This window comes from Eptesicus fuscus, chromosome 6 (assembly GCF_027574615.1).
Source record: "Eptesicus fuscus isolate TK198812 chromosome 6, DD_ASM_mEF_20220401, whole genome shotgun sequence".
Taxonomy (NCBI): Eukaryota; Metazoa; Chordata; class Mammalia; order Chiroptera; family Vespertilionidae; genus Eptesicus; species Eptesicus fuscus.
This window is the reverse complement of record NC_072478.1, coordinates 39,387,065-39,414,228: the sequence shown is the minus strand read 5'-3', so window position 1 is coordinate 39,414,228 and position 27,164 is coordinate 39,387,065. Positions and strand designations below refer to the sequence as shown.

The 27,164-nt window shown below is 44.9% G+C and overlaps 1 protein-coding gene across 2 annotated transcripts in view; it reads right to left on the bottom strand.

Annotated features, from left to right (window-relative positions):
- The window catches only part of SH3RF1 (SH3 domain containing ring finger 1), a 181,258-nt gene extending 155,809 nt beyond the window's left edge, over positions 1 to 25,449 (bottom strand). The window contains exons 1-2 of one of the 2 annotated variants that reach the window (XM_054717653.1): positions 25,220 to 25,449; positions 23,163 to 23,647 (exon numbers count right to left, since the gene is read on the bottom strand). In XM_054717653.1, the coding sequence (XP_054573628.1) occupies positions 23,163 to 23,555 (393 nt within the window). In that variant the 5' untranslated portion in view covers positions 23,556 to 23,647; positions 25,220 to 25,449. Of the gene's footprint in view, positions 1 to 23,162; positions 23,648 to 24,893; positions 25,100 to 25,219 lie in introns of those variants that run through there. The other variant, XM_028152663.2, reaches the window with a different exon arrangement.
- Between the last annotated feature and the right edge of the window lie 1,715 nt (positions 25,450 to 27,164).

Genomic DNA, 27,164 nt, shown 5'->3' with positions numbered 1-27,164 from the left:
GAGTATTTATACAAGACCACCTTCAATAGATTCTTCCCATAAAACAATCTACCGAAGAGAAAAATGGTCACCTTAGTTTTTAATGAAAGGCAGGGAAAGTATCTCTGTTCGTTCACCTGTACAAATATCAATTGCTTAACTTGGAAAGGAAAGCACAGTTTTTCAGGAGTGTCACATCCACTGTAAGCTGTACCAACTGATGACCTGATGGGTATAAAGCTACTCCAGAAGCCCAGGTGGCAATTTTACCGGCCCCTCTCCCTGGTCTGCAACTGAGTCTTTCACACTAATAGTATGTTGTTAGGCAAGGTGTTACTTACTCAAGTTTTACTCTGCAATTCAAATTCTTTCATACCATTCACAATAGGACTCAGCTATAGTTTCTTCCAAATTGGAGCCTGAGAAAAATAGTTTACAGAGAGAACTAACTCAGCCTTCCAAAAATAAGATTTAAGAGGGAGGGAGGCTTTTACATTTTCCCCAGCATATCTTAATCTTTCCATCTAGGTATGTTGTGTGGGTATTATCTTTGAAATATCGGGCTGAGCTGGGACGATGTACAATCCTGCTCATGGGTATTCTGTCACTTTGTTCTGCTAAAAAAGACACTGATGAGGACATGCTTCATGGCCAAAAAAATTCACTACGTGCCTAAAGGGGAAAGCAGAAAAAGATAGGCAGGCCTGAGGGTGTGATTATCTATTTAAGCATGCAACTGTATTTTAAACATAATTAGACTAATTGCCTCCCAATCTTAGCTGATGCATCTGCACACACAATTAATTAGAACTGATTTTAAAAGCCCTGTTTGGAATCCTTTGTTCCCCACTTTCTACCAATCAGATTACCAAGGGACAAATTTCACTTCTCAATTTTTATTTTTTAAGAGAGGCAAATTTACATTACCTGGATCTGACCCACGAATGTAAGTCACTTAACTAGCAATTATTTACTCTGAAACTAAAAGCCAATTCAAATGTTTTCCTCTATAAAATAATTCCTGGTAAATGGGACGATCTTGCCAGGCACTGTAGAAAAACTTAAATCATCTCATAGCTCTTCTTTGAAACAGGAAGGTGGGAGGAGATAAAGTTCCATTTTGCAGGAACTTTAGAGAAGTGTGCTCTTAAAGCTGCCTTTTACTATGTTCTTTATATAAAAAAAAATTTTTTTTTATTGATTTCAGAAAGGAAAGGAGAGAGAGAGAGGGAGATAGAAACATCAATGATTAAAGAGAATCATCCCATCAGCTGCCTCTTGCACATCCCACACTGGGGATCAAGCCCACAACCTGGGCATGTGCCCTGACTGGGAATCAAACCAGTGACTTCCTGGTTCATAGGTTGATGCTCAACCACTGAGGCACACCGGCCGGGCTACTACGTTCTCTATTCTCTATGGGTTTTTCTACTGTGAATCCAATGTAGTTAAGCAATTTAAAAAGGGCATCAGGGACTGTGGAACAGAGTAAGACAAAGGCTCGGGCACTGAAACTGGAGATGGGGCTGGGAGGGGGTAGGTAGCAAGGACGGACAAGAAAAGGCAAACAAAAAGTGAAAAGGTGTGGGGCAGGGGGGAGGGTGAGAAAAAGCAAGCGTCATGGCTTTACACAGGGATCGCAGCGCCTGCACAGGGGAGGCCGTCAAACCAGCTCAGGGAGCTTTTCCCAGATAAATATTTACCGAGTGAATGAATGGTGGCCGGTGTCCACAGCGACCTCAGAGGTGTGTACCTGATCCAGAGGACAGTCATTAACCAGTGACAAGTGAGCGGAGCCACGGAGCGAACCCACAGGCCTGGTGATGTGAGGCGAATGTGAAGGTGGGAGCTAGAGCCTGGAGCTGGGGGAACCTGGCGGCCAGCTGCAGATCACCACGTCCCTGCCCCAGCTCTGACCAGGAGGCCGCAATCTGGAAGGTTACAAATAATAGTAACACACAGACCTGGGAGGGGCCACCATTTGTGCTTAGGGCCAGAGGGAATAGCATCACCTAACTGGAGACAACGCAGGGGGTGTGGACCTTGGGATCGGAGTCTGAGCGGGGAGCATGACATTCCTGTAGATGATGATGGAAACTCTGTAGCTGACAGTGGGAACAGAAATAGGAAAGGGAAACACCCGCATGAAATGTCCCATTTCCCAAAGCAGGGCTGGGCCGGGACAGCTCAGTCAGTGTCTGTGATGATTCAGATGCTGACACGGAGCGTTCCCCCAGCTTGAATTCGCTGCCCACTTACTTACAGTGACCTTGCAGAACTGCCCCAAATAGTTTTTGGTGGTTCCCCATTAGGGAGTAGAGAAGACGTCCTCTAATTCTACGCGGAAAGCAGACCAAGGACCAATACATGGGGAAGCAGAGAAGAATCTGTCGGCGAAATTCCATTGTTGGACACGGAAGGCAACATGGGGAAAGGGGGTTTTCAGCAGGCTGTGACTCCCCGAGTCAGTAAGCTGGAGAAAACACGTGCGGACTTAAGTATGGTCTTTGGTGAAACATGTGACTGCAGTCATGTTTATGAGTGCCTACAGAGACACTTAAATGAATTCCACTTGTAATGTATGCCGCCAGGATTAGATTAGAAAAAGGAAATTCATTTCTGGCATTAATCAACAGGCTCAGGACACTCACCAGAATCCACCCACAATCCAGTTGCATTATTCTGCAAAGGAAAAATAAAGGATATCTGAAGGCTAATTTGAATCCACACTACCTCATAGGAGGAAATATGCTCAAGTCACGACACAGCCAAGATTAATAGGTGTTTCCACCCACTTCTTAAACAGTTTTAGGTACAGAAAACAATGTCACTTCTCTTCCCAAGAATATGTTAAGCATAGGAGTTTGCAGAAATATATGCAAAAGACAGCGTTCCTTGCCATACTCTTACTACCTGGTGCTCTGGGTAGCTTTAAATGTATGAGTACTGAATTCCACCGACGCAGTCGGTGACAAAGGGTACATATTCATTTCCGAAAGCTAAAAGCAGAGATACTGCTGTAGTTTGAAATCATGTTGCTCATCTCCTGGGTTGAAAAAAAATAAAGACTCATGGCAAGATTATTTTTTTAAATCATTCCACATTTATCTTCATAAAAACAAAACAACACAAAATGAATCACTCCACGAGCAAGTATGACACTTTAATTCTCTTCTCTATAAAAATCCTTAGTTCCAACCTAAACATCTGAAATGATTAACAATCATTTTCCTGTTTGCCACATTTTTCAACATGAGGTTGGCAGAGCAACTGAGACCAACATAACATCCAGAACATCAAGGAAACCTCACTCGCTGATTGGTTCATTTAACAAACGCTTATCGAGGGTCTACTACGCACCAGGCAGTGTTCCATTGGCTGAGGATACAGACAGGGATAAGTTCAGGCCAAGTCCTGGACCTCATAGACCTTCCTGTCTACTGGGGGAAGGGATGGGGAGTAGACAAATAAATATATAATTTTAAACAGACATAAGTGCTACCAAGAAAAATAAAGCAGGGCAAGGCAGGAAGACTGACAGGAGGAGAAGGAGGGGCTTATTTGGATATGGTGGTCAGAGAAGAACCTTCTAAGGAAATGGCATTTGAGAAGAGATCAAACTGAAGTAAAGGTGCGAGCCATGTTGAAATCCGGGGGGGAAGACCTTCCTTTGAGGCAGGGCAAAAAGCAGGTGCTAAGGCCCCAGGCCTTGCTGGTTTGATGAACAGCCAGAGGATCTGTACAGCTGGAGCAAAATATAGAATGAGCATCCGATAAGGTGGAGGAAAAGGCATGGATGGCTCAGTTATATCACTTCAGTCTCACGGGCCACTGCATAGTTTTTGATCAAGAGAGTGTCATGTCACACTAACTGAGATGCAAGGGAATGAATGACTCTAGGCGACAGAGGTGGACTGGGAAGATTATAGTCAGGAGACTATTTCGATAGTTTGAGCTTACCCCGATATTCTCTAAATCAGGGGTGGGGAACCTTTTTCCTACCAAGGGCCATTTGGATATTTATAACATCCTTCTCGGGCCACACAAAATTAGCAACTTCAAAATTAGCCTGCTGTATTTGGTCAAACATTTAATTACCTCACCCCTGATGCCTTTGCAGGGCCAGGCCCAATGATTTCACGGGCCTTAGTATATGGCCCACGGGACTGACTCTCCCTACCCCTGCTCTAGAAGCTTAGATTTTATAGGGGGGTGGGCAGCTACTTCTTATATTTAATTCTATCTAAAGATACAGATATAAAGACATTTATATACTCTATACACAGATACACACTCAGTGACTTTAGTAGTTTGAATAAGTGAAAACAGGTTTCAAATCATCGCAGTCGAGCAGCCTTAAAATCTTGCCCAAACTATGACCATCCTCCCCACCCCCCCCCTTATTATAACTACATGAAAGTCCTGTAGGAGTGAATAGTTCTTTTGTCCTTAAATAGGCTATCTGAAAAACAGAAGCATACTGTCTTTTATTGTCAATTCATGGCTCACAAAGCCTCTGAGGTTGGCTTTTGTCCTTCAAAAGCTTTTAATTGACAGGTACATTTAAGCTTATTTTACAGGCTGTGAGAAATGGAATGCACTGGGAGCGGGCCACATCTCCCTTTTTCTGAAAGGAAAAAGATATCAGTAATGCAGTGACCTCACCTTCAAGGAATGCATCAGGGACAGGGAACAAAGGTGGCTTCCTTCATCAGGAAACACAATCTGTGGCAGAAAACTGCTTCATTACTTTTGAATGATTTAAGGCTGCACAGTCTACCAGAAATGGTTCCAGTCTTTAATCTGTATTTATTTTATTAGCAAAACTGCTAGTGATATCATTCTTTGTTCTAACCTTACCAAAAAAGCCTAGCATGTTCGTTAATCAAAACTATGTATGCCCTGGCCAGTTTGGCTCAGTGGATAGAGCATCGGCCTGCAGGCTGAAGGGTCCCAGGTTCGATTCCAGTCAAGGGCACATGCCTGGGTTGTGGGCTCGATCCCCAGTGGGGGGTGTGCAGGAGGCAGATGATCAATGATTCTCTCTCATTGATGTTTCTATCTCTCTCTCCCTCTCCCTTCCTCTCTGAAAGCAATAAAAATATGTTTTAAAAAAAAAAAAAAAAACAACACAGAAAAACTATGTATGATTGTTCAGATCACCTTTGATTGTGCCAAATAAGTGTATTTATCAGGAATGAAAACTATCTACAGGGATAGGGTCTCTGGTAGGCTGACTAGAGACTCAAGAACCACGTGAGATGTGGAAGGTAAAGGCAACCTAAGGTTTCAGGTTGCACTTAGTATATAAAAGGAGTCCTGCATTTTCACATTTAGGGCATGAGTGTTTCAGCTTATGAAATTTATTACCACAGCATCCTTTCATAGTGACATCGCTGCAAAACAAATTCTTTGAGGACAGAATGAATTCATCCATGGCTAACCTGGATGCAACAAATGGAACACGGTTACTAAACCATTGCTTCACCCTTTCAAGATCACAAAACATCTTGTTACATATTTTCCCCCAAGTTCAGGTAGTCAATAATTTACTTTCTTCGAACGGACAGACATTATTCCATAGGATCAGCTCTTAAAATGACCCCATGACCACTTCAAAGTGATTCTGCTGTCCAGCTAACACTGCTACGGTTGCCATTCTAAGGCTATTGATAGACAGTTGTGATCTAATTACCCCTGACTTTGCAGATTGTAGTATCTAATGCATGGCTGCCAAGAATTAGCAACTCTGCATACTTGTCAGATAACACTCACCTGACTAGGAAAACTGATAGTAAGTATCAAACTGAAAATCAATTTTGGTTTTCATCTATCCTTACCCCCACCTGTTTGGTTCTTCTGCCGAACATGCCCATGTGTCTGATAACAGTGCCAAGAAATGGTGACCTTCCAGCCCAGGCACAGAGAAGAAATGTATACTGAACAACTGCTACATGCGTCCTTTTCATACATTCCAAATTTCAATATATAATCATTGAACTTAAGCCATATTTGATAAATCCCACATTGGCTAACAGCCCCCAGTTACAGACGGAATTGGCAGACCATAGCCTGGCTGCAGTTAAACAAAGACAAGACACTAACTAGTTGCTAATGATGAGTACTCCCTGCCCAGACAATTGGAAGGAGAAAAAAAAAACCACCAGCGGGGGCTGAGAAATTTACATAGCAGGTTAATGTGGAAAAGAGAAATAAAGAAAGCTAGGGTCACAAAGAAGAAACTTAACCCAGCAACACACGCAAATGGACATATAAACATTCATATAGCATTGCCACTCCTCCCACACAAAGCCCTTCTTCATTCATAACATACCTAGAAACCACAGCGTGACACATTTCTAAAGTTACCAAGTCCTCCTAACATGCTGATCCTCGAGATATGCCATTCTCTTTCATCTATAATGAAACGTTAGGACTCAGGGGTGGGGAATGTCCGGCCCGAGGGCCATGTAAGGCCCACAAAATCATTTGGTCTGGCCCTTCCAAGGCATTAGGAGTTAATTAAATGTTCGACCAAATATAGCAGGCTAATTGTTAAGTTGATAATGAATGTATGGCTTGCAAATAATGTTATAAATAAATATCCAAATGGCCCTGGGCAGAAAAGAGATTCCCTACCCCTGTGTTAGGTAGACTTTAATGTGACTTATTTGTAGGTATCACATAGCTTAGTCTCTTGAGAGCTAATATAAACTCAAGGTATATATCTATGCATTATAGTTAAATAGTTGATACATTAACAACCACAGAGACTCATCACAGGTATCTGAACTAGAGAGCCCGGGGTCCTTGTGGGGTTTCATAGCAGAGTTGGCTGGTCCATGATTCAAGAACTGCAAAGAGTGTCTTGGGGCTGATTTATTCTTCTAACTACCCTTTCCTTCCCCCTTCCCTCTTTGGGCTCAAGAATTGTAATTTCATTGTGAATGTGCATGCTGCCTCTTCTGGGATTGAGCATGGGAAGGTGCTATTGCTAACCACATCAGGACCTGTGCTTCCTACCATCCATAGAATCACCTGACACGGGAATTGCTTAGTATGCCGATAATCTGCATCAAAACAGAGGCCGTTATTACACGTAACATTTTCATTCCCAAGGCGGAGATTTTCAAGCCGAGAAATTACAAGGTGTTTGGTAAAGATCACATGCATCCTAGTAACTCCATTTCATTTTCCTCTATGTCAGAATGATGATGTGCCTGGGGGATACGAGAACACAGGTGACAGATTTCAAGCCTTTTATAAGGCTTCTGATTAAATTCAGCAGAACATTCTTTCTAATAAACTAGGAAAACATGATTTCTAGACCACCACGGTGGGTGCAACACAAATGTTTCGAGGGCCACCCTCAAGAGAACTGTTATTCAGGACCCAATTACATCTAAGTTTCATGAGGGTTTACCCAGCCTTTGGGTAATAGTTTCATAGCTGACTTAAATAATGGAAAATGAATACCATTAAGTGCACCAAAACTATACGTGTGGCTAGGTACTCTCTCTTATGAAGATCTGAATGCGTCCAAATGGACCTTGGAATTCTGGAATGTGAACCATCTATCACTCCCATCACGATGTATTTACTGACTGGAACGGCTGCTACTTTTTCAAGTGTCAAGAAGAGAAAAGAAGGTTTAAAACATAAAGAGTCCCAGCTCTCAAGTTACTTATCACTTGGAAGCCAAAAGTAAAACACCGTCAATTAGAGAGCAATCAAATACCAACTGGGGGAACAGGATACCTAAAAATAAATGTAATAAACAAGTTATATATGTGTTTTAAAACGAAGCATTCATATAATTACAAATATCTACTAAAGCAATAGCATCTTGGATTGACACTGTTTTTAGTTCCCGTTGGTAGCTACCAATTGCTGATACTACCATAAGGATGACAGAAACCACGGGAGGCAGTTTAATTAGGATGGCAGTAAAAACTGACGGCTCAAGTGACAAATGGGAGAAACCCAAACTGATGTAAGTAGAGGAGAACTGTCTGAGGGTCGAGGCAAGGTAGAAAGGAGCAATGCGGTGAGTTATTTTTAAAGGTGCCTAAGATCAGGTAAAAAAGGAGCAGCTTGCCCAGGAGAGTCACGGGATAGCCCTTCCACAGAAGGAACTTTATTATTATCTGCCTAAGAGCTATTTTGGACCTGAACCTGAGCAAGACCAGCAGAGGTTGGAGAGCGTCCAAGGGAGAGCGACTAAAATGATTAAAACGTTAGGAAATGGGTCCTAAGAGGACGCGCAAAGGAAACAGTTATTTAGGCCAGATAAAGATGCTAGGGAGGAGGCTGGCGGCACAACAGCCGCAAGGTTAGGAAGGACAGCGCACAGGGGAGCGCTTCTTCCCCATTAAGGATGGGACGAGAGGAATGTGACTGAACGGCAAGGACAGGAATTTGTATTTGATACAAAAAAACAAAAACAAAAAACAACTTCCTGGCTAGGAAGATTGCAAGGCACTGGAATAAGTTACCAGTAAGCTTTTGAAACGTTCTTTTCGGAAGACTTTTTTTTTTTTTTTTCCCCAAGACATCTTCGGAACATGTTCACTCCATGTCCTTTCTTACCCTACAAAATCAGGAAGTGGATATTTTAACTATAAATAGAAGCTCCCTTAAAAAAACATACCAACTTATTGAAAGTTGAAGTACAGTATGGCTCTTCACTGTGGCTGCATTTCCAAAAGCCATCAGAAAGTTATCAGGCCCTGACTGGTTAGGCTCAGTGGATAGAGCGTCCGCCTGCGGACTGAAGAGTCCCAGGTTCGATTCCGGTCAAGGGCATGTACCTTGGTTGCAGGCACATCCCCAGTAAGGGGTGTACAGGAGGCAGCTGATCGATGTTTCTCTCTCATCGATGTTTCTAACTCTCTATCCCTCTCCCTTCCTCTCTGTAAAAAATCAATAAGATATATTTAAGAAAAAAAAAAAGTTCTACTCTAAAAAAAAAAAAAAAGACGACAGCAAGGGGATTGGACAGTGGAGATCTGAGCCATCTGGTGAGAGCATCGGAAGGTATCCTGCCTGGGTCCAAGAAGACTTCATGAGGCCTAGATGTGAGCTGAGATGAAGACAAAGAGCGAGGGACAGTCACGTGAGCCAAGGATGTGTGAGCCCAGCGCTTGTTCCGGGGGTGAGTGATAAATCATGGACTACTGCAGGATGTACTAGTAACGCCCGGTGTCCGTACCACTGAGGAGCAGCCAGGAGCAGATCAGGAAGTGTAAATCAAGAATTAAGACTTGATCCAGCCAGTCAGTGGTTTTCAAATCACCCTTTGGTTTTACAAATAAATGGACCAGTGAGGTTCCACAGGCATTTCATTCAAATCTTCTCTTTGGGAATAATTTTTCACTAATTTAAAAGTTGTACCACAAAGGAAATACCGACACCTTCACGTGTTTTATGTATCAAATTTTAACGTCTTAACTTGTGCTTCCAAAATCTAGATGAACATGTTTTGGTGCAGGCCACAGAGGAAAGCATCCGTCATCACTGTGAATACAGTAGACTTTCTCACAAATGTGTCATTGTTTGGGAAGGCTGAGCTATGATCAACCCTGTTTGGATTCGTGTCTGTACAAGGCAGGTACAGTCAGACAGAGAAAGCCTGAAGATCAGGAGAAGCTCAGATGCACCATCTCAGCAGAGATCATGGAACTTGAGAGTTCCCCCCAAAACACAATGACCACCTTGTGATGATAACATCAAGCTAAAGGGTTAACACACAGTAAGCAATTTTCAGTGCTTTTTGTCTGAACTTGGTATTTGCGACAAGAGCACAGAATTTGGTAGATACTGGTAATTCAACTCTAAAATTAAAGTCTTAATTACCTACTCTCGCATGTTTGGATCTCCTGGATCCTCTGAATTGAAGAGTATCCTAAAATCGGCAACAAAGTGATTTTAATTTACTCAACAAATGTTTGAGTGCTTTCTACTAGCGGGTGCTACTGGGTGCTGTGCGCACCACCAAGGATACAGAAGGGAGCAAAAGCACATGTTCTGTGCCCTCAGGGAGCTGGATGCTGAGCAAATAAGCACGTAAGCTGAACTGAGATGTGAACCAAACGAGATGTCAACCATGGTAAGTGCCGTCAGGGAGAAACACACAAGTGCTCGAGGATGTGGCCTGGTCGGGGAGGTCGAGGAAGGCTCTCCAGAGGAACTGAGGCTTGATCTGCCATCTGGAAGACTGGGCGACTGGAAAGAAGGCCCGTGCGGCTGAAGTGCAGAGATCAGGGTAGCGAGGCCAAGCAGGCTTCTTAGAACATAATCGGGAGCTTTGTCCTGATACTGAGCGAACCAGAGCCATTGATTTTTAAGAGGATGAAGTGACTGGAATACTAAATTCCAATGATTGTGAGGTACACTTTTATTTTACGTCTTATCCCCAGAATCAAATTTAATTAGCATTTTTTTTTCTTTCTGTGCTATTCATAAAATAACGTACAGTTGATGGCATTTTGGAGTTAGTGAAATGTGGTAATCAGGTTTGCATTTTTAAAGGATAAGTCTGGATAAAATGTCAACAGATTTATGACTATCTGCATGGATCAGGGTTTTCTTTTTATTATAATAAAATGCAGATATTGACTACTAATGTTGAATAACACTAATATTCATTCTCATCTATATTTCACTGCCTAATTTCAAAGGTCTCTTTATCAGAATAGTTTCTTTGGTCAACTTGATAATAATTAAATATTATTATTCTGAACTTATAAAAAGTCTGTCTTCAAAAAAATAGATAAATATAAATTGATATAAATACACATAAATAGATACAGACAAAATCTATACAGATTTCCCTTCATAAAAGGATTCTGCAATGAAAATCTAAAAGTTTGAAAACTACTGTTCAAGGTAATAGGGATCCACAGCAGACTTTTGGGGAGAATGACATGATTGGAGCTGTGAGACCGAACAGACTCTGGGTACAGCAATGTGGAAGACACAGGGAATGGAAGTTTCTGTGGAGAGGAGATGCACAAGTGAAATGATCTTGTTTCTTATTAAAAAAAACTAGAGGCCCATTGCACGAAATTTGTGCACGGGGGAGGGGGGGGGGGGGGGGGGGCCCAGGGTGTCCCTCAGCCCAGCCTGCACCCTCTCCAATCTGGGACCCCTCGAGGGATGTCTGACTGTCCTACTAGGATCGGGCCTAAACGGGCAATCGGACATCCCTCTCACAATCCAGGACTGCTGGCTCCCAACTGCTCGTCTGCCTGCCTTCCTGATTGCCCCTTAACCGCTTCTGCCTGCCAGCCTGATCACCCCCTAACCACTCTCCTGCCAGCCTGATTGATGCCTAACTGCTCCCCTGCCAGCCTGTTTGCCCCTAACTGCCCTCTCCTATAGGCCTGGTCACCCCTAACTGCCCTCCTCTGCAGGCCTGGTTACCCCTAACTGCCCTTCCCTGCAGGCCCAGTCACCTCCAACTTCCCTCCTCTGCCGGCCTGGTCACCCCTAACTGCCCTCCCCTGCAGGCTTGATCGCCCCCAACTGCCCCCCCTTGCAGGCCTGGTCCCTCCCAACTGCCCTCCCCTGCTGGCCATCTTGTGGCGGCCATCATGTGTCCACATGGGGGCAGCCATCTTCTGTGTTGGAATGATGGTCAATTTGCATATTACTCTTTTATTAGATAGGATATACAAATTATTGACAATTCTTCCCTATCTCACATTTTTATTCTGGTAAGTTCCAAAATGAGTCTCCTCTCTAAAACTATTAAAAGGTCTCTTTGGCATTTCTTTTTAAGGGAGAGTTTGGCATTCAACAGGACAAAACTTGTTTATGCATTCCATACCCTTCTGTGCCAAACGGTCTCGGTGACGGCCTCCAGCTCCTCCACAGCTCTCTTCCACATGGTCATTACTTCCTGCAGTTACTCAAGATTCTCTCTGCCTTAAAGACACGGCCATCGGAGCCTTCCCAAAGCTCCACCGAAGACACTCTTAAAGGAGCTAAGTGTCAAATATATGGTGACAGAAGGTTTGACTTTGGGTGGTGGACACACAATGCAATATATAGATGATGCATCATAGAATTGTATACTTGAAACCTGTATAATTTTATTAACCAATATCACCCCAATAAATTCAATAAAAATAAATTAATAAAATTAAAAAGAAAAAATAAGAAAATATTTGAGTTATTAGTTTCCCCACATCATCAAGAGAAAAGGAAAAAAAAAAAAGAGAAGCAATGAAACCAGTCACAGATTGTGTAACAGATACTTGATCCTGCTGGCTGGGTCTCTCACCCCAGGATGAGGGAACAGGAAGGAGTACAAGAGATAATGGTGTTCACCATCTCCTTTCACAAGTGAGACCCAGAGAACCCGTGTCACACTACAAGTACTGGGAGGACCAGAACAAACCACCTGTTTAGTGACATCATTTGCAGTCACTAACTGATGAACAGCTTGTGTACCTGAAGTTTAAGTTGGCTGCTTAAAACAGAACTAAATATCCTATGGCATTAACATTATAAATGTTGACTAATTAAACTATCAGCCCTGCCAGTGTGGCTCAGTGGTTGAGCATTGCCCTATGAACCAGGCAGTCACGGTGTGATTCCCCGTCAGGGCACATGCCCGGGTTGCAGGCTTGATCTCCAGTAGGGAACGTGCAGGAGGAAGCCAATCAATGATTTTTTTCTCATTGATGTGTCCATCTCTTCCTCTCCCTTCCTCTCTGAAATTAATAAAAATTTTTGAAAAAATAAATTATCATACCACACCCACCAACATATGTACCCTCACACACACAGATTTCATTTTACAATATAACTGATATATGGTACTAAAAGTTCTAATATCTGGAAAGATTGAAAACAGACGGTACTGGCATTTACTGAGTATCTACTAGGTCCTGGGTGCTTACGATCTCTTATCTCCTGTAATCCTCACCACCCTGGAAAGCAGATTGTCATCATTTTACAAATTAAGAAATTAGACTAAGGAAATAACATGCCCAAGAGCCACACAGATAACAAGAAATAGAAGAAGGCTGGCCTGATGCGAAAACCCCCTGCCTTTTGTACTACATCCCATTTTTTGCTCCAGCAAAACCACAAAGCACACAGAAAGGAGCATTCAGAGGAAGAAATCAATTCCCCTCACTTCCCCTGCACATTTTTGAAAGAGCTTCTGTGTTCTTTGGCATCTTCCCCACACTTGGTGAAACCACCTTCTGTGTCCTGGGCTCGCTCACACTGCCCTCGGTTAGGGTAACCACATGGCCCTGTTTGCCCCAGACAGTCCCGGAGGACTGCTGTTGACTCTGCAAAAGTATCAGCAGCATCCCTTTTCCTCTCAAAAGTGTCCCAGGGTAGGGGATAAATTAAACCCCACCTTAGCCCCTCACTGCACTTCCCCCATGCAGGCTTGTCTGACCCCAAAGAAACTCCGTGTCCACCCCTCCCCTTTCAGCATAAAACTTCCTGTCCATTAGAGTGGGTGTTCTCACCTCAGTAAGAATGGGAAAAGCAATGGGACTGGATAAATCCATACCCTGTCAAAGAGAACATTTTAGTATGTGGACAACTCAATTTCAATCTCTAAGTGCTGAAATTTCAGGCAGTGCGACAACTGTACACGAAGGTAGTATTCAGGCAGAATAAAGGTATATCATTCCTGCCCTGGCCGGTGTGCTCAATGGTTAGAGCATTGGCCTGTGTACCAAAGGGTTGCGGGTTTGATTCCCGGTCAAGGGCACATACCTGGGTTGCAGGTTTGATCCCCTGCCCAGTCGGGTCACATGCAGGAGGTAACCAATCGATGTGTCTCTCTCACATCGATGTTTCTCTTTCTCTCCCTCTCCCTCTTTCTCTGTCTCTCTTTCACCCCTCTCTCCCTTCCACTCTCTCTTAAAAAAAAAAAAAAATCAATGCAAAAAAATATCCTCGGGGTAGATCATTCCAGGCCACTGAAGGCCCCTCACGCACACCAGCCCAGTTTAGAGACGGATCCTAGGCCAGGCTCCCCAAGCTGCCCTTGCTTTTCTGCTCTGCCTCTCTTCTCACGCCCTGATTCCTCATCGATTCATCCGGAGGTTCCTGTGGCAGACACAGTGTGGCCTGGCTTCTAAGGGGATTTAGGGCAGATCCTGGTGCCCATGGGTGACTGTGAGAGGCACATTCATCTCACAGCACCAAGGGGATATCCAGACCCCAATCTCAGTTTGTTCTCAATGCTCACTATCAAAGTTGGCCTTTGCTAGGGTAATTATTTCCAAAATGTCAAGGCAGCAAAGGGACTCTGCTATGAGACAAGCCCTCATTGTCTAAAAGAGGAAACTCAGGCCTGTGGAAGAGAAATCACCGGCTTACAGTCACAAAGGCAAGACGAGAACCCAGGTCTCCTTCTTTCTTGCCACCATATAGGTGGATCCTCGGTTTCCACACGGCATACATTTTCATACTCCGACGCGGAGACCCAGTACTTCTCTGGTGCCGGAGTTGGGCTATCTTGGAATATGTCAACATTTCAAGCTGTCACGTGATGGTGCCTTTCAACCAACACTTCACTTCCAACAGTATCCCTGCCTTTGTACAAAAGAATCAAGGCTTTCAATACCTTCTAGTATTCTGGACTTGTTTTATAAAACAAGAAAGTGCTCATACCAGCACATAATATTACGTACTATGAAATACATAATACTGAATGAAAATAATTAGGCCTACCAAAATATTTTGCCTCATGGACTTAAACTCTTCAATCGTGCTCTACTATGGGGGAAAAAAAGTAAAAACACATGAAATGCTGGAAATAATTTATCCAAGAGTGTGCTTAAAAGACAAGTTTAACAATGGAAAAATATGGAGAGATTTGCTAAGTAACGTCACTTTGCATAAGCTGAGCAAAACAAATATTTAAGGTTTGAAATTTAATTTTATTACATATGTTAATGTTTAATCTATGTATTCAATGAGTTAAAGAACTTTTAAATGTACTTAAAGATCTTTAAAACTAAGCAGTGATATAATTAGAAGTGGAAGAATATTTTTACCTTTATAGGAACTGAATCTCCTTTTAATAAATCAAAAGTTCAACTTTCAAGTATCAGTGCTCAAACACACCTCCGGTGTACCAGTTAATAATGTGGATTTTTTCAATAGATGGGGTTACACGTTGATATATATGCGATTTGATATGTATGCTATTTGGTTGTATTGACAGCAAGCTTAAAAACTTCCTATGTCAAATTTGCTGAAGGTGTTAACATCATAGATATTTTTACGCTTAAAAATGTCGAATTTCGTGCCAAAAAAAGCATTTATAGGAAGTTTTAATTCATTATTTTGAAGAAAAGTGCTACTGAAGATTATCGTATACTTCGGGAAGCTTATGGTGAACATGCTCCATCTCAAGATAATTGTGAACACTGGTTTAAATGCTTTAAAAGTGATGATTTCGATGTGAAAGACAAAGAACGTCCAGGTCAACCGAAAAAGTCTGAAGACCAACAATTACAAGCATTATTGGATGAAGATCCGTGTCAAACTCAAAAACAACTTGCACAAAGATTAAACGTTGCTCAGCAAACAATTTCCGATCATTTACAAGCAATGGGAAAGATTTTAAAGGAAGGAAAATGGGTGCCACATCAACGAAAGACAAATGGAAAACCGTAAAGTCATCAGTAAAATGTTGCTTCAACGGCACGAAAGAAAGTCTTTTTTGCATTGAATCGTGACTGTTGATGAAAAGTGGATATATTTTGAGAATCCCAAATGCACAAAATCATCGGTTGATCCAGGTCAACCATCAACATTGACTGCAAGGCAAAATCACTTCGGAAAGAAGACAATGCTCTGCGTTTGGTGGGATCAGGAAGGTGTGGTGTATTTTGAGCTTCTAAAACCAGGTGAAACCGTTAATACTGAGCGCTACTGATAACAAATAATCAATTTGAACCACGCTTTGATTGTAAAACGACCAGAATGTGCCAGAAGACATGGCAAAGTAATTTTGCTTCATGATAACGCACCATCACACACTTCAAAACCAGTTAAAGACACCTCAAAAGATCTTGCCTGGGAAGTATTAACCCACCCGCCGTATTCACCAGACCTTGCTCCTTCAGATGACCACTTGTTCTGATTGATGGCACACACACTTTCTGAGCAGCACTTCAAAATGTATGAAGAAGTGGAAAATTGGGTCTGTGAATGGTTTGCCTCAAAACAAGAAAAGTACTATTGGGACGGTATCCACAAATTACCTGAAAGATGGGGGAAATGTGTAGCTAGCGATGGACATTACTTTGAATAAAGCACTTTTGAAGTTTCTCTTGAAATTATCATATTTTCTTTTATTACAAAATCTGCATTATTAACCGGTACACCTGGTACAAATGCCAGAGCTATATGTATTCCACACTGATATTCTTGATTCTATTATTACTATATTGTTTGGGAGGGTATCTCACATAAAACTAGACATGGGCCCAGCGGTGTGGCTCAGTGGTTGAGTGTTCACTTATGAACCAGGAGGTCACAGTTGGATTCCCAGACAGGGCACATGCTAGGGTTGTGAGCTCGATCCCCAGTAGGGGGTGTGCAGGAGGCAGCCAATTAACGATTCTCTCTCATCATTGATGTTTCTATCTCTCTCTCCCTCTCCTTTTCTCTCTGAAATAAAAATAAAAAAAAAAAAACTAGACATGGAGCATCCTAGAGTAAACTTTTATTTCATTTCTGTATTTCAATGCTTAGGTTCACTTACTATACTTTAAAAAAATGAAAATTCACTCCATTCATTGCTGGATTTGAACAGGCAGTGTTTCAAAAGGATTTCTTTTCTTATAAAAAAAAATACTTTAAGAAATTTATTATTTCCTTAGGCTAACAGAACAAAATGTTTATGCTTGACAGTCCTTGCCTTTCTGTACTATATTTAATGTAACTCAAAATTGATCTGCACATCCTCCTACTGCTCTTTTGCCATGTCTCACAATGCAAATAATCTGCCACTTAACTGCTACTGTCAACCCTTTGAAATGGCACCTCCATTCCCTTCTCAGCCACCCCCAAAGAGCCCACTCACACATCTGTGTTTAAATTGGCCGTGTTTACAGCTACCCATATGTTGCCATTCATGAAGCAACTGCTGCCATCCCCTTGACTAAGGCACTGGCAGGCACATACACGACAAAGGACTGCAGGGCTTCAGAGAGGGTGGTGGGGCTCAGAAATGCTCTTCTTAAGGTCACTCCTTTCAGAAGTCTCTGAAATGTAAAAAGGAGAAGTAGGAGAAAGAGGGGCGGGAGATATACACACTGTTGATGATAAAAGCTCTGGGAGAGGGAAGGTCCGCTACGTTCCACGATGAGGGAGGCTTCCTAGCAAAGCTGTTTCCATGTGTGAGATTTCTATCACCAACACGCTTCGCTATACTGCACGCGTGACGCTGCTCTACCATTGTGGATCCTCCTGAAGAATCCTGCTACAAAGTGAACTGCAAAGTCATTTGCCTCTTGACCTTAGAATAAAAGAGGCTTGTCATGTATTGTCTCAGGTTGGCTTAAACCATGTGAAAGCAATGGATGGCAGAGGGGCTGGATTACTCGAGCAGAGTGAGTGTCCGACTGCCGTGGGGAAAAGGAGCATCCTTCCTGGAGGAGGAAGAGAGTTCGGGAAGGGAGGGCGGCAAAGAGGAGCCAGGGGCTCTTGGAATGGTGAGGAAGAGACCACAGGCAACAGAAAGGGCATCAGAGGTAGGGACTGCCCTGCCAGTATGGCTCAGTGGTTGAGCGTTGACCTAACAACCAGAAGGTCATGGTTCAATTCCCGGGTTGTGGGCTCCATCCCCAGGAAGGGATGTGCAGGAGGCAGCCTATCTAGGATTCTCTCTCTCCTCATTAGGAAATGGCGGAGTCTCCCTCATCTAAACCACATGAGAGGTCGTGCTTGGGTCCAGTGTGGATGAAGACAGGTACCCATCCCCGCCTGTGCAGACACATCAATTCCTTTACCAGAGTCTGGACTGAACCTTCCACACCAGGGGAGTATGTGCTTCTGTGTCCCTGTCCACTCTAACCCAGTTACTCCATCTACCCTTTGACCAGACACTAAATCCAGGGCCGACTCGACACGGACCTCACTATAGAGACCTATTCCATACCTTTTCTTTTTTTCTAACCTTACCCAAGGACATGCTTAGAGAGAGGAAGGGAGACGAGGGGAGAGAGAGAGAGAAACATTGATCAGGTGCCTTCCCTAAGTGCCCCAACCAGGGATCAAATCCACAAGCCAGGTATGTGCCCCGACTGGGACTCAAACCAGCAACCCTGCAGTGCGCAGGCTGACAGACGCGCTGGCTGGGCTGACATATTCCATATCTTACCCCAGAGTTTGCAGTTTCACTATATGCTGACTTATTTGCTGTTTCTTGGATGTATTACTTCCCCCAAAGTGTAAATGTTTTCAACAGAAACAAGCACTAATGCCACCTCTGCCCTAGGCCAGACTACAGCACGGAAGGGAGCCTGAAAGGAACACTCCCCAAGTCCCCGTGCCCTCACTGATGGTCAAAGGCGGCCCCTGGGGCAACTCAGATCTTGCACTAGCTTTCCCCGCTCTCCCTGGAGTCTCCTGCCATCCTGCCTTTCTCCTCCTCTCTTCCTCCCATGCTCTTCCTGCTGCCTTTCCTTTGGGTGGTGCCTCAGGTGGACACCGCTACGTCCAATAAAGCACGCTCTCTAGACTCCACTTACAGAAGAACTGGAGAGAGAGAACAGTGTTAGAACCTCTCTTCTCCCAGCACCTCCCTCCCTCGCCTCCAAAACCTTTGGTGAATCCGGTATCTTGCCACATAAACCTCCCGTCCATTTTATAAAACTATGCCGGGCCATTGGGGCATCTAAGAGGGTGCGTAGGGACTGAAGAATTTCTCAAGGTTTTTGCACCTCAGCCGAGCTGGACCACGCACGGCAGGTCTATGGGGAAACGGGGGCTGAATGGAACTGGCAGTGGACCGACCGAAAGGCCCCTCGATGGGCCGACCTTCAGGAATACACCCCCAGGGAGTGTATTACTCTGCTAGAGCTGCCCTTAGCAAGTATTGCAGACTGGCTGGCTTTAGCCACCGACATTCATTTCCTCAGTCCTGGAGGCCACAAGTCTAAGGTGAAGGTGCGGGCAGGACTGGGTTCTTCTGAAGGCCTCTCTCCTCGGCTTGTAGATGACCATCTTCTCCATGGGTCTTCACGTGGCCTTACCTCTGTGTCTGTCTCCTAATCTCCTCCTCTAATGAGGATTAACCGTCATATCGTGGATTTAGGCCTCACCCATATACACTCATTTTACCTTCACCACTTCTTTAGAGGTGCTATTCCCCAAACACAGCCGTATTCTGAGGTGCTGGGAGATGGGACTTCAATTTACGAATGCTGGGGAAAACGATTCAGCCCATAATAGTCAGCAATAAGGAGAGGGAGAGAAGGGAGGTGTGGGTATGACTCTGGAGAAACTGAAGCATCCTGGGCATTTGCGGGAGAGAGGAAATCTCATCTGTGTGTCCCCCACCAATATCCAGAATGCCCTACCTTTCCTGTCTCTCAGAGCTTTGACCCCAGGCTCCATTTCTGTTCTGAAGGTTTGTGATCACTCCTGTCTCAATGATTTTCAGTCTTTCTAACTCCGATGCAGAGCACTGACTAGCTACACCACCCATCTGGCCCTGACCCCAGGTGGCCTTGTGGTGGCCCTTGATGCCTTGCACATTGCTGCGCTTGAGGCCTCGTCTTAGGTCACAATCCCTGTCCCTTGCTTAGTTCACACTCACCTTCCGTTGGTTCTTTCTAGGAGCCATGCCCTGCGCTGTCTGTCAGGGCCTTTGGAATACTCATCCCCTCTGCCCCTGTGGCTGCCCAGCCCCATCTCCAATAGTATCATTTCACCCTTCAGACCTCAGCTCAAATACCTCTTCTTCAAGCAAGTTTTTGAAAATCTCTCTCTCTCTCTCTCTCTCTCTCTCTCACTCACACACACACACACACACACACACACGCACACACGCGCACACATGCGCACACACAATTTACCCTCATAGTTAACACAGACCCTTCTTTCCTCTCCCATGGCTCTCTATGACACTCACTGTGTTTAATTACCTACCTGCATTGCTATTGTTATTGTTAGTGTGTCTCTCCAATGAGACTGACACATGCTCATTAATTGCTAAGCAGAATCTGTATCTGGTTTGTCCATCATTATCTATCCAGCAGCCAGGGCAGTGCCTGGAACCTTATAAGTGCTCAATATGTTTTAGACTTTTAAAAAAAGAGTAAGTGATGTGTAAATCAGTGTAAATCAATCGTTGTGTGATCTATTTCTGCTGAATAAACTCACTTTGAGGCAGTGTGAAATCATTATGTAATAATACCTAGATAGACACACACACGCACTGATATAGATCCTGAACAATGGGATCACACACAGAAAGCAGAAATTTAACTATGCTCTTAGGTAGTACTTCTATAGGAATTACTTAGATATGTTTTCCTTATCTCACTTTGCATATATATAAAAATCTACCTTCTGCAGGTATTTTTTAGTCCATTAAACAGATTATCTGCAACTACCCCCTCCCTGTGGCTCACTCCACTGCTTGACTTTGGCTTAAAACCAACAGCAATTCTTTACTTGGGGTAGAGCCGATGGACTCCCTTGGTGACTCCAACCCAACACTGTTTCATTTTCTCCTTCATATGAGACAGGAAACACTAAAATTCTGGGAACAAGATGTGTGTCACACATTGGAAATGTTCGTATCTGCTGATAACACTCAATCTACCTCGGCTCAACACATGAGGAAGCCACATGGTCACAATCTAACGGATCATAGAACATAACTAATAAACTGAAGCAACATTCCACATGTTATCACTTTCAGCTTTGTGCAACATGTGGGAAAAGGCTCATGCGCCGCTTGGTCATGTCAGAACATCTAAGGGAGGAGGATACACGTTTGGTATTTATTATGGTCCCTCACCTAAGGGAAGGGTCCGACCGAAGGAGTACATTACAACCTCCACATGTCTGTATCTAGTAGATTTCTTACTTTTTAAAGGAGTATTTTCTGAGATGTTTTACCTTTGAGATGCCTGGTTGTTTTGAACACTTGAAGATAAAAAGTACTGATAAGAAATTTTTTAGACTTGGAAAAAAAACTATATTTTTAAGTATTGCAGCATTTGCATCCACTCAGATAACTGAAAAATCCCGGTTGTTTCATCCAACACTCTCCGTGCCACCCACAAAGTAACAGATATTATCTCCTTTATGGACTTCAACAATTCAAGTTATAAGGCTCAAGATGAGTTGCCCTTCTTGGTGAGTAATTTTTCTCATGCTAAAGAAGGAACATGAAATGAATTAGGAAAATCGTATAAGCCAGAAAAAATAATACTAACATCAACAAAATCTCACAAAAATTTCACTAAGAAAAGTGAAACTCAATTTTGGGAGCTTAGCAGTTCAAACAAATGGACATTAAAGCATTTCATAGTCAATTTCTGTTAGAAAGGAAAATGTCAAGCTGAATGCTTGAGCCCTCTTGTTAAATTCCTTTTTTATCAGTAATCAAACCTTCAATGCATTCCTCACAACAGGTAAGGCAAGGTGTCAACCACTAAGAAACTTCTATTCATAGCCAGAAGCTATGCCTTCTCTAGTCTAATTAACAAGGAAACCAAATCTCTCCAAAGAAGTAAATCTACTCCCTAATTAAACTAAGCAGACCTGGGTCAGGTGTCTCAGAAATGATCAACTTGATCACTGATTCTGTAGTTGAAATATTGATGAGTCCATATCCACTAATCAAGGTATCGGTAAACTCCATAAAATAAAAGAAGTCTAAGAAAAGAGCTATAAGCAGATCAATTTTACATGTGAGCTTCAAATAGGGAAAGAAAACCTCCATAAGCCAAAGTCATTACTATCTTAAAAATCTTAAATATGAGAAGCAAGAGAAATCTTACCATGCTAGTGATGAAACTATTTTCTAGTGATTAAAATGCTTTACATATGTTACATCTAGTGATATAATATAGCATTTTAAAAGATGGCCTGAGAAGGAAGGGAATGGTTATAAGGCTGTACTCAGCTACAGTTGTCTGATAGTCACATTTATGAATTTATACCATCTAATGCTGTCCCAATGGGTTGTTCCAACATTAAATAAAAGAAGCCAGTTTTGTGTGTGTACTACAAATATTTGAAAAAAAAATATTCTCATCCAGATTAACTGTTCTTTAAAAATATTTTTTATCAGTTTTGGCCAATTATCAAAACTGTTTCTTCCAACACAAATGGAATTGTTTTAACTATACAAATATTCATAGTTGTATGCAGCCCATAATTACTTGTTATTATTATAAAGATGAGCAAAGCATATCTTATTGGTGTGTCATCACCCACAACATAAATTCAGATTTATTCAGAATACCTTACCTTCTAGAAATTTAAGTTATAATAACTATCCAAATATTTAACTTCACTTAAAATTATTTCAGCCCAAACCCAAAACCCAAGAAAAACCACTTTAATGGAATATTTAATTTCACTTTCTGTAAAACCCAACATAAAGCTAGATTCTCTTGCTGTTTTGGCATAGTCCTAAATGACATTTCGTTGCTACAGCAACGAAACTCTGCTACCTGTGGCCATGATTTGTTAAGAATTCCCCCAACCAGAAAATTCTGTGCTCTAAGCAACATAAAAATTAAGGCCTGACTTCCTACTTAGGATTTACTCTCACACATGTTTATAACACGTATACACAAATGTACACATACATACATAACTATGGCTCTCCCAAATCCATCAACCAAGTAAAACCGTAACAAATTTCCATTTTTAAATTGGTCACAAAAAGATGCTGTGTTTTAGGTTTCACTGAATTGCTACTTGTTTCCTAAAAGATAATAGAGATTATCTGGAGAAATTTTAAAAACAAGAAAATTGATTATTTATATCCAATTCCATTCCAAAAGGGAAGAAAAATACCCTGAAGCATCATTTCCTATCTGTTACAGTCCGTGTGGCTTTTTTAGCAATGGGCTGCTTTAGAAAACATCAAGTTGGAGAATAAAGAAAAAATACGTGGCCATCACCACACCCTTATTAAGCAAACTGCTTTGCAGGCTACTCACCCTCACTGGGGGGCTCCAGGCTTGCACACGCTGCTGCTGTCCACCCTGGGAGCTCTGCAGATCTTTCGAGCTACAGTTAGCCACGGAGCTGCTCTGACCTCTCAATGCGTTGGTGCAGTTCGTCCCGCTGCCCCCACCAGGGCCAGGCTTCCAAGGCCTCTGCTTGATGCCATCCAGGAGTCTGACCAGCAGGATGTTACTGGGAAGCTCCTCCACGCCCGAGCCCACCAGAGTCCTGCACTCGGGACATCGGAGTTCATTTCGGGAACCTACGATCCCCAGCAAACACCGTTTGCAAAACGTGTGCTGGCAAGGCAAAACCTTGGCAGAAGCATCCAGCCGCTCTAGACACACAGGACACTCCAGAAGATCCAACAAGGCAGATTCATCCATCTTTATCGCTTACTGAGGAAAAGCTTCAGAAATGTTCATGGTTGTATGCAGCCCTTGAAGTGATTCATGTAACATCCATTTCAGACTGTGCTCTGGAGTCACGGGAGGGGAGTGCGGAAGGGAGGGGGGGAGAGGGAGGGAAAAAAAATAACTATTGTTATCTGGGGAAAAGGCTCACCGAGGAGCCAAGAACCAAAAAGTACACAAAAGTGCTTCCTCTGAATAGTGCAGCTTTGCTTTGGAATGTGGTTCCTGATCTCCAAAGCCAACAATTAAAAACAAAATGGGCTTTTAAAAACAATTCAAAATTAATCCCTAGCGGTAGTTAGGAGTTCACTGTGCAGAAACAGCTATGAAGTCCTCCACGGGATTCGTGCAATAAATAGGATTTATGAAATGCAATCAAAGACCATAATGTCTTCGGCCCTCCAAGTGCTACGAGCTGCCTACCTAGAGCCCCCAACTCGCATGAGAAGCTGAACAGAAGCAACTGAAAGTTTTCTACACCTGAAATCACTTTGAAGTCCAACAAAATTCCCAATTTTTAAAGATACTTGAGCGTTTACGAAAAAAAAACATGCCTCTCATGTGATCCCTTGTGGTAAATGATCCCAATATTGAATACATATGTTTCTTCGCTGGCCTTAAAAATAGCACTGTTTAATCCTGCCCAAACCAAAAAAAAAAAAAATGAGCTGAAGGTTGTGACCATTCTAAAGGACACCACTACAGATCTGCCAGAAAGCAGCTGAACTGTAAGAGCAGCCTTCAGGGCAGTGGTGGACAAACTCTGAAACGGATTTCTGAACGGCCTGTCCTGATCCCATTCAGAAAACCTGGCAAAATTATCACCTAAACGAATCTGGCCATGGAATGCTGCACTGGAAACTGGGGGGCATCCTATGAACACGGGGCCATTGGGGGGCGGGGGGGGGAGCCTTTACACCAGGGACTGCGCCGCTCTCCCACCACCACCGAAATGCACGGAAACGTGACCGTCTAAGAGAGAGGGGGCGCAGAGGTTTGGGTGGGAGCGCTCACAGCTGTTCCTGACAGCGCCGGGGCGGGGGCGCCGGGGCGGGGGCGCCGGGGTGCACCCTCTCCCCCGCCGCCCGCAGGTAGACCGGAGCCGCAGGGAGGCGCGGCCGCGCGCCGCAGACACACCCGGGCCAGGTGTCGCCCGCACCCGCAGGACAGGGTCCCGAGCGGGGGCTGCGGCCCGGCCGGTGCCCGCACGGGGACCTCCTGAATCTCCGCCTCCTTTTGGGTCAGGCCGGGCACCGAACCCCACCCCACCCCCAGCTGGAAGTTTCCAAGGACTTAAAAATAAATCCGCACCTGAAGTTGTGAAAGTCAGCCCCACGGAGCGCCGCCGGGAAACGGCTACCTCCCCGCGGAGACGGGGCGGGCGTCCCCAGGGAGGCGCAGCCGGCGGGGCGCGGGGGGGAGCGGGCTGTGCCGGAGCCTGCGGCGCGGAGCCCGGGCAGCTTCCTGCCGGGAGAAGGCGGCGAGGCCGCGGGCTCGGCTCCCGCAGGTCCCGGCTCGGCGCCCGCCGAGACCCGAGGGGGGGGGGGGGGGGACGAGAGCGTGAGCGGCGCGGAGGGAAGGGGAAGGGGACGCCCGACCCCCGCCTTCCCCGCCGCGAGGCTGTGCCCGCGCCCTACCTCGCGCCTCGGCTCCTCCTCTTTGTTCGCGGCCCCGCAGCGGTGGCGGTGGCGGCGGCCGATGCGGATGCGGCCCCGCGGCGCTCGCGGCTCGCGGTGTCTCTGACGCGGCGGCGGCGGCGGCGGCGGCGGCACCGGAGCCTCCTCTCTGCGCCCCCCTCGCGCGCGCACACACACGCCGCCGCCTCCCACTTTCCCAGCCCAGGAGGGCGGAGGGAGCGGAGGAGGAGGAGGAGGAGGAGGAGGAGGCCGAGCCGCAGCCGGCGCCCGGGGCGCGAGGGGCCGCCCTGCACCACAGCGCCTCCCCACGAGCGCCCGCCGCGCCTCCGCCCGGCGCCGGGGGCACCTGCGCGGGGACCCCAGGGGGCGGCGAGGCGGCGGGCTGGGGGGCGCACGCCTGCCAAAGGAAGCCGCCGGCGGGGAGTGGCGGCCGCGGCCAGGAGGAAGCGGCCAGGGGCGGGGGCCGGCCGTGCCCTCCGCCTGCCGGGAGGCGCGGAGGAGCCGGTCCCGGGAAAGGGCGGGAAGCTCCGGTACGTTCGCTGCACCCCCGGGGCGCTTCTGTTTGCCCAGCCCTGGAGGGACCCTGGGGAGAGGACCAGCCGAGTGCTGTGACCCCGTAGGCATGTGGAATCCGTTGGGGGGACAGTCCCAGGGCAGCTGTCCACCGCCTCCCAGCGTTGCTCCCCCGGCTGCCCACATCCAGGCACCACCCTGTCTCCCCCGGGACGCACACCCGAGCCAGCAGGGAGGATGGCGGACCCCAGAAACTCAAAATGGGAAGGGAGAGAGAGAGCCTGGGGAAACAGTCGTGTGGGTTTGAAACCCAGCCTGGGGAGGCCCTGTCCTACCTGCCGTGTAAGTGGGGGAAATTCAAAGTCTGACCTCAGGTGAGCTGGCACGCAAAGCTAACCGCGAGGCGCCTCTTTTCTCTGAGCCTGGGAGGCAGCCGTAACCAGCGCTGTAATCTTTGTTTTGGTTGCCCCAGGCACACACCTGTAAACGCTGAGGTGTCGTTTTGAAAAACAAGTTGTCCACAGGTTTAGGGTTGCTTTTCAGACTCAGTTCAGAGGGAAAACAAGTTAAAATGTTGTCACTGCTCTCAAAGCTGTCATTATTCTATTTGCATTTACCATCAACTTACAAAAAAAGTTATCCAGATACTTTCCTAGGTGTGCAGAAACTGGGCAAAAATAAGGGGGAGGGTTGCAGACAGGATGCAAGAAAGCCCTACCTGCCCACCGACTAGGCTGACATTTTTAAAGGGAGCCAGAGTCTTCTCTCTTCTTCACTCAGGGCCACAGACGAACCATGGAAGAAAATGAGAATCACCTAAGTAAGAAAAATTTAAAACAGCTAACAATTACCCATCATTCACTGTATGCCAGTCACTGTGTTACACGTTTCCGATGCATTAACTCAATCCTCATGCAACCCTGTATGTCATTCCTCCTTAGCTTGGTTCTAAATGGATAAATATGCTGAGAGCCATACTGTATGACTACTGGAAATAATAGCATTTTTTGCTATTATTTGCATTTTTGCTGAGAAAGACAAGGGAAGGAATGAACGGAATAGAGAATTTTTAGTCCAATAATCTACAAACAAGGCACTCTGAAAGTGACTACTTAGCCCATATATATATATACTTGTGCTTCTGCAACTCTGCAGATGAAGGTGAAGCTGACTAGGTTACAGCCAGTGAACAGATAAATATTATTATAGGCAGGTTACAGTTATTAAAACTGATGTTCCTGCCCTAACCCGTTTGGCTCAGTGGATAGAGAATCAGCCTGTGGACTCAGAGTCCCAGGTTCAGTTCCGGTCAAGGGCATGTACCTTGGTTGCGGGCACATCCCCAGTAGGGAGTGTGCAGGAAGCAGCTGATCGATGTTTCTCTCTCATCGATGTTTCTAACTCTCTATCCCACTCCCTTCCTCTCTGTAAA